This window comes from Grammomys surdaster, unplaced genomic scaffold, assembly GCF_004785775.1.
Source record: "Grammomys surdaster isolate TR1022 unplaced genomic scaffold, NIH_TR_1.0 208, whole genome shotgun sequence".
Lineage (NCBI taxonomy): Eukaryota > Metazoa > Chordata > Mammalia > Rodentia > Muridae > Grammomys > Grammomys surdaster.
In genome coordinates this window covers 2,321,379-2,329,131 of record NW_021604653.1, presented here as the reverse complement: position 1 = coordinate 2,329,131, position 7,753 = coordinate 2,321,379, and the positions used below count along the sequence as shown (strand labels likewise).

The 7,753-nt window shown below is 43.9% G+C and overlaps 2 protein-coding genes across 3 annotated transcripts in view; one reads left to right on the top strand and one right to left on the bottom strand.

The window, feature by feature from the left end:
* Positions 1-7,643, top strand: part of Gpr39 (G protein-coupled receptor 39) — a 181,874-nt gene extending 174,231 nt beyond the window's left edge. The window contains exon 2 of the mRNA XM_028771501.1: positions 6,172-7,643. Within this exon, the coding sequence (XP_028627334.1) occupies positions 6,172-6,686 (515 nt within the window). The 3' untranslated portion in view covers positions 6,687-7,643. The remainder of the gene's footprint in view (positions 1-6,171) is intronic.
* The window catches only part of Lypd1 (LY6/PLAUR domain containing 1), a 40,997-nt gene continuing 38,991 nt past the window's right edge, over positions 5,748-7,753 (bottom strand). The window contains exon 3 of one of the 2 annotated variants that reach the window (XM_028771503.1): positions 5,748-7,362. In XM_028771503.1, the coding sequence (XP_028627336.1) occupies positions 7,127-7,362 (236 nt within the window). In that variant the 3' untranslated portion in view covers positions 5,748-7,126. The remainder of the gene's footprint in view (positions 7,363-7,753) is intronic. The other variant, XM_028771502.1, reaches the window with a different exon arrangement.

The window sequence follows — 7,753 nt, the reverse complement described above, 5'->3', positions numbered from 1 at the left end:
CTCTCTCTCTCTCTCTGTGTGTGTGTGTGTGTGTGTGTGTATGCATGATTTTCATAGATTCAGCTGTCCATTTGATACTCTTAGAGATACCTGGGAAAAGAGACCCTCAACTGAAGGATTGCCTCCATCAGATTGGCCTGTTGGAATGTCTGGGGAACATTTTATTGATCGGTAACTGATGTAGTCAGGACCAGCCCACTGTGTATGGTACCATTTCAAGACAGGCAGGCTGATGAACCAGCCTACTGCTATCTGAGGCTTGAAAACCATCTTATAGTAAAGACAAACTGGGTTCATTTCTGTTTATGATTAACAGGATGTTTCTCAAGGATTGAGTTATGCCCCACCTGTAACCTTAACTACAAATGTTTCTGTAGGGCCTGTTCAGGGAAATGGCAGTCATGTCCCTGTTTCAAAACATTGTAACAACTGCCCTTGTTTCAAAAGGTTGCTCTGACTACCTTGTTACGACTATCTTGCAATCATATCTTTATCTCAGGAGGTGATTATAAATGATTGTTATGCTTATGTTCTGCTCTTATAACCCCACCTATTTTATCTGTCAAATCTCCCCATTTGGAAACACTGAGTTATAAATACTTTGTTTTCCTCATGTCCAGTGCTGCTCTTTTGAACCAATCCTGCCTTTGCCGGGGTTGGGGGCAGCAGTCTGTGAACATGAATAAAAAAAGCTTGCTTTAATTAATTGCTTGCTTTAATTAATTTGTCCATGATGATTTGAATCCATGGTCATTCTCCCTCTGACTTTTGGATTAACAGGGCTTGGATTATGTAAGAAAGACAGCTGAACATATGCCTGGGAGCAAATCTGTAACCAGCACTTCACAGTGGTTTCTGCTTTAAGTTCTCTTCTTTGGTTTCCTTTGATGATGGATTCTAACCTGTAAGATAAAATAACTTCCTTCCTTCACAAGTTGCTTTTGATTGTGTTTATCACAGCATCCAGAAACCAAACTAGGGCAATGCTCATGTCTGCCACTGTGGCTGTGCCCAGAAACACATTGCATGTGGAGGTCAGAGAACAGTCTCGTGTGTCTTGATCCTTGTCTTTCACTTTGGTTTTTGAGATGGGGTCTCTTGTTTGCTGCTTTATAAACCAGGATAACTAGTCCAGGAACTTCCATGGATTCTTCTGTCTCTGCCTCTTCTCTTACTGTAGGAGTCTGGGAATATAGACACATCTAACTTTATGTGGGTTCTGGGGAGGGAAATCCGGTCTACACACTTGTGCAGCAAGCACCTTACCCAGGGAGCCATTTCACCAGCCCTGTGTTTGCTTTCTAAACATTATTCTGCCAAGGATGTGTGTGAGTCATTGTCTAATGGCTCTTGTCACTTTACAGTGGTGATGGAGGAGAAAAAGCAGAAGAGCTTTATGTGGAGAAGCAGATAAGATATGAAGGCATTTCAAACCCCAGACTGCAATGCTGTCTGGGGCATAATACCGAGCTATCAATAATCCAGTTAAGACAGTTTACCTGCTCTACGTGAGAGGGTTCAGTTGTCTCGGTCTTCATACAAGTTCACACACGCTGCCGTTTAAATGCGGGCTCCACGCTGCAGCACACAGACCAAAGCGTTATAGATTTTTTTTTCCCAAATGTAATACACAAGTCTAAATTGATTGCAGCCAAACATAAATTTAGTCAAATCTTTAATGCACTCCATTAAGCCATGAATAAGACTTTAAAGCATTGTGTTAGCTAAAGAGTAGCTGAGACTGGAGATGAAACAATTTCAAACAGCCAGAATAGGAAGTTAACTCTGGACAGAGTATGGTGTTTATTCTCAGCAGTGTATCATAGAAAAGGACATTTTTTTTCAAATGTAACAATGAGCAATCACCGTGAAATGATAAATTTCACACAAAGGGTCTGGTTGGCTTCCTGTTCTAGAAAGGCTAACTTGACTGTCACAATGCCGGTGAGCACATACCTCAGACTGCCATTGGTGGCTTCTCTAGGCCCAGTATTCCTTTTTCCCAGAACAAAATTATCTTTTGAAACACAAACATAGTGGCAGCCCATTTTTCCCAACCCCATATGAGGTAGGGGAAGTCTATGGCAACAGCTCTGCCGGGAGTTGGTGTGATTTGTGTGATGCAGACAGACAGACAGAGTTTATGCTGAGACATGCAGAAGACATTTTTGTACTTTCAGAATAAGGTAGACTTCGAATAATTTGACCATCACTTTTACAGAGGGTTTTCAGAGAGAGGCTGGCAAAACAGAGTCAACACCATACAAACCCAATCCAGGTTCCTCAGTGCTCGATAGTGTTGCAGATACAGGCTACGTGGGCAATTCCTTGGAATTGGCTGTGTACATATTTGGGGAAGGAACAGTTGAGGATTTAGTATGGGGGCAAGAGAATAAAACCTACCTCACAAATAATTTTTATGATTCTGTATTTCACCTGCATAGGAAATCCAGCTGTATGTGTGCTGACTTAGGTAGCATTAGACAAACTGTTATCAATCACTGAGTGTTTTTTTTTCATTTATAATGCGATTGAAAATTTTTAAGTTAAATGTATGGCTTCTGTTCTTTCAGCGGATAGAGTCACATCATGCATGAGTTGTGGTTAATGACTACTGTCTTCCCTGTCATACTTTTTTGTTTTCAATTTTCATGTCTATGTGTCATATATGAATGCATGTTTGCATACTTATGCTGATACCTGTGTGTAGGCATATGAGTTCACGTGTGGAAGCCCAAAGTTCATGCTGAGTTCCATCCTTGTTAACTCCTCCTCCCGATCCACTGAGACAGGTGCTCTCGGTCAAACTTGAAGCTCCCCGATCTGCCTGGAGTTACTAGCTTTGTTGCTCTGGGAATCTGCAGTACCCACATCCCAAGACTGGCATTACTGTCGGGTTCATTATGTCCATCCAGTGCTCACGTGGGTATCAGAGACCTGAACTCCTGATAAGCAATCACTGTAACAACTGAACCATTTCTGTAGCCATCTTGCCTTGTTTCTTTATCACTCTGAAAATAGGACCAATTGACAGTATTGTATCTTGATAGGAAAAAAAGAACCTGTATCACATTTAGGAGATGGCAGCTTTCTTATTTGTTACGTGAAGATACTGATTGTTTTGACCTCTCTGGGTTGTCAGGAGAAGAGAGACCCACATGGGAAGTGAGTACTCAGTACAGAAGCTGGAGAAGAGGAAGCGAGTTCCCTTCCAGTTTCGTGTCCCTGGCTCTGTCTCTAGACCTGCTTGTGTAGTCTAGTTAAAACTGTCCATTTCTATTCAGACTCTATGTCTCTCTCCTAAGTCTGTTCTTGCCATCCTACCTGCCTCCTTCTACAGCCAGAAAGCTGTGTGATCTGCTTCTTGTCATTGAGGAGCTCTGATCTCTTTTCCCATTTGCTGCTACTCACTCAAATGGTCTCCCATTTGTTATTTAATTTCTATCTCGCCGGCAGGATTTTATCCTGGCTGAAATTGCAGAGCAAGCCCCAGATCATAGTCTTCCCCATCTCTTTCTTCTACCCTCACCCTGGGTCTCTTCCCCTCCCTTTTCTCTTTTTCTTTCTTTTATTCCACTCTTTTTTAAAAACCCAAAGTCTCCTTTCAATGGAGTGTGCAATGCAGGGTGGTTGAGGCTGAGCATGTGCATGCAGGAAGCTAATGGAAGTCTGTATTCGCCTGAGATGAGGCAATGCAATGCAAAAGGAGATTCTCGATGCTTCTCCTCAGAGTCTCTCCCCCAGATCTCTCTCCTCTACCCTAAGATTTCTCCACCTCCTCCCCCAAATCTTTCCTCCTCCCCCCACCTCCCCAATGTCTCTCCTCCTCCTTCCCAACATGACTTCTCTCAGCACCTTTGCTGGTAGGCTTTCAAAGCTATGTCTTGTTCAGCCTGTGGGAGGTGCAGGGAGCGTCTAGTCAGCTTTCTAGATTCTCAAAGAGCAACCTCCCACAGTGTCTGTCGCGTGGCACACACAGGAAGCTGTGCACTCAATCCCCATATTCTAACAAATGCATTCTTGGATGATGGTTGAATTTGTTCTGCAGAATTCAGTGATGGGGGAACAAAAGCAGTCTGTGAAGCGGTGTGAAAATGTTCAGCTTCCCCATGTATGCAAGCATCTATTCTCCTTCACTATCAATACTGAGCTCAGAGCTGCAGAAAGTTCAGACCAAATCGGGGTAGGTGGCTGGAAGCTCCTCCCAGTACCAGTTTCCTAGGCAGGTGATTTTTTTTTTAAATAAGAAAAGTGAGTATATTGTTGATATTGTTTTTTTTTTTTATCCAGCCATAGTAACAAGATGATTTGGAATCTGCTCCTGTCTTGAGATAGTATTTATTTATTATTTATTTATCTAGCCTTTTTTATCAGATCAATATGTTGCTTTGCCTATTTTATTCTTAGATTTAGTAACTGTTCTCAGGGAAGCAAACTCAAAGGAAAGAAATAAGCAGTTTGGTATATATTTCAAAGCACTGGCTGAAGTTTGACAGAAAGAATCCTTGGAAATTCAGAGGACTAGTTTCCCAGGCCCTCTCTGCTGACAGATGGGTTTTGTTGAGAGGGTCTGTCCTTGGGGGCAGCTGCGTTATATACTATCAATGGATACTTGGGCTAATCCTGGGCTCATGGACATGTCTGCTTGCCCTGGATCCTTAATTAGTGAACTACTTACCATCTACCCTAGGCAGGAAGCAGTGACTATGTTTTTACTTCCCGGTAGTTTCCTAGCAAATTGTATTCAGAGTGGGAAGAAGTACTTGTAAAATGCAAAATTAATATACATATATATGCTTAATTATGTATGTGTGGGAGGAATAGGCACATAAGTGCAGGTGCTGAGGCAGCCAGAAGCTCTCTGATCCCCTACCCTAGCAGCTGGAGTGACAAGCCATTGTGAGCCACCTGATGTGTGCTGGGAACAGAACTTATATCTTAACTGCTGAGCCATCTCTTCAGTGCCATCAAATTCTTGCTTTAAGATATCATCAGCCCATCTCATGGGAATGTTTGTTCTGGATGCTCAGCTCCTCAGAAAAGAGAAAGTAAAGTCCTAAAGATTCCCCAGGCCTGTTTCCTTGCTTTGCCAGTAAAGAGTCATTGTCTTGTGATTTCAGGTATTTGTCACACTGTAGAATTCACTATGATCATGGGAGCCAGAATGTGAGCTTGGGGCATGCAAATGAGTGCCTATCCTCAGAGTGGGCTGAGTGGTGCTGCTTCTGCAGGGCCTGATCATTCCTGGCCAACTACACTGCAGCTCAGTGCTACAAAAGCTGAGGGTGTGACCCTATCTGTACACAAAATGAATTTTAGAGATTCTGGTGTTGAGGACAATTTGTTTTCCAAAGTGAAGGTGGAAGGGGCTTCCAAAAGTATTTTAAGGGAAGCAGAGATGCTGAAATAGATGGAGGTGTGTATACCTTTTGGGACACACAGTTATATATCATCTACTTTACACACACACACACATGCACACACACACACACACACACACACACACACACACTGTTTTGTGATTTCAGTTTGTCAGACTTAGAAGTAGCTGTGACTCTGTAATCCAGAATGCAAGCATGGGGCAATGAGATGGGTGTTCTGAATCGTCAGAGCCTCACACACAAGGGGCAGGGCTGAGTGGTTCTTCTTCTCCATCACTACCTGTCCCTGATTTTACTTCTTCTGAAACTGGATGCAAAATCAGCATCATAAAATATATTTGTTTAGGCAAAGTGAAACAACTTCCATTTGATTTCATTGTTTATAAAACAGCTACTATTTCATCTACTATGGCTATAGCTTATTGTCTCATCTAGAAACAAAAAGACAAAACCAGGTTTATGGCCAACATGAGATATTTTCTGGATACACGAGCAACAACGAAAACATTTTGAAAATTAACAGGCATCCACAGGTATAAATACTCTGTCGAAAGCATTTAACACTTTTTAACATAGTCAAAGTCCCCTGAGCTTGAAGCAGCATTAAATTCTCTTTTGCCAGTGGCAAAAGGAAGCCGTCAAGCACAACACTGAAGATTGGTACCATTTCCTGGCCAGTAAGCAACAGAACAAAGGAGCTGAATATTTTATGGGTTTTTTATTTACTTATTTTCGTTCTCATGCTGTTTTTCTCCCTTTCTCCTTTTCTCTCCTGTTCTTGCCTGCCCAGGACTCATTGTGGTGACACTGGCCGTGTGTTGGATGCCAAATCAGATACGACGAATCATGGCTGCAGCAAAACCCAAACATGACTGGACCAAGTCGTACTTCAAGGCATACATGATCCTCCTCCCCTTCTCCGACACCTTCTTCTACCTCAGCTCTGTGGTCAACCCTCTCCTCTACAACGTGTCCTCTCGGCAGTTCCGGAAGGTGTTTTGGCAGGTACTCTGCTGCCGGCTGACTCTGCAGCATGCCAACCAGGAGAAACGCCTGCGTGCCCACTTCAGTTCCATCAAGAACAGCACCAGCTCAGCCCGCAGCCCCCTCATTTTTCTAGCCTCCAGGCGTAGTAACTCTTCCTCCAGGAGAACTAACAAGGTTTTCTTAAGCACTTTTCAGGCAGAGGCTAAGCCTCTAGAGGCTAAGCCCCAGCCCTTGAGTCCTGAGTCACCACAGACTGGCTCAGAGATCAAACCAGCTGGTTCCACCACAGAAAATAGTTTACAGGAGCAGGAAGTGTGAATGTCAAGTTCAGAAGCCTTGAGCAGAAACTGGCTCTTCCCTGCACTAAAGCAAAGTTACCTTCACACAGCAGTCCCCCCGAATAGACCTTGACTCCTATGAGGCCAGAATGGAAGCTCAAGGCTTTGGGAATGGCAGATGCATATCTCAATGACTTCTAAGGGCTGATTCTTCCAGGCTAGCCTTGGCGGTGGTTAACCAGATTGGGATGGGAGGGTCTGGACTTTCTGCTCCATGCTTTTTCTTCAACTACATACAGAAATTCAGAGTGAATTGGTTCAGAGCTTACAAAAGTTTTTGTGCACGGCAATCTTGCATTACTTAAAAGGGAACAAAAAGACTCCCTTGTCTACCCAGAATAAAAGGACACCCAGAAGAGACTCAGGAAGGTGAGAGAGGAAGGACAGATGAGGCAGCAGGGGTCAGCATCTCCTTTAGCTTTAGCAGTGTGCCAAGCAGAGGGCTAAGTGGAAGAACAGGACAGTGGTGAGAAGCCCTGGCCTGATGGCCGAGGCAGAGCTGCCTCTCTTCTTGGGCCTCGGCCCATTGCAAAGCGGAGTGTTGCAGCAACTGATACACACGGAGTTCAGTTTCCCAGGGGAACAGAAGGACTGGTACCCAGCTGAGGCGATGAGACAGGCTGCTGACGATGCACATGACTTCCGGTACATGATCCCTGCAACACAGGCCAGAGAAGTGGGGTTAGCATATGTGATATGCAATCTAGCCATCTCTTTGTACCCAAATCCGAGTGTATAGCTTTTCCTTAAGTCCTCCTACAGAAAGGGTTCTTATCCCCTGATCTGGGAGATGGCTCATGGGGTAAGAAATCTCAGACTTTTTGGAGCCTGAGAGTTCTTTTGGGTGGGCATGGAAACACAAAGAACCTATGGTAAATGTTGTTCCAACATCGATTTTAGTTGCTGATATCCATGAATAAAAGCTGTTAAAATCAAAGTCAGTCTCTCTCTCTCTCTCTCTCTCTCTCTCTCTCTCTCCCTCCCTCCCTCCCTCCCTCCCTCCCTCCCTCCCTCTCTCTCTCCCTCTCTCTCTCTCTCTTTCTCTCT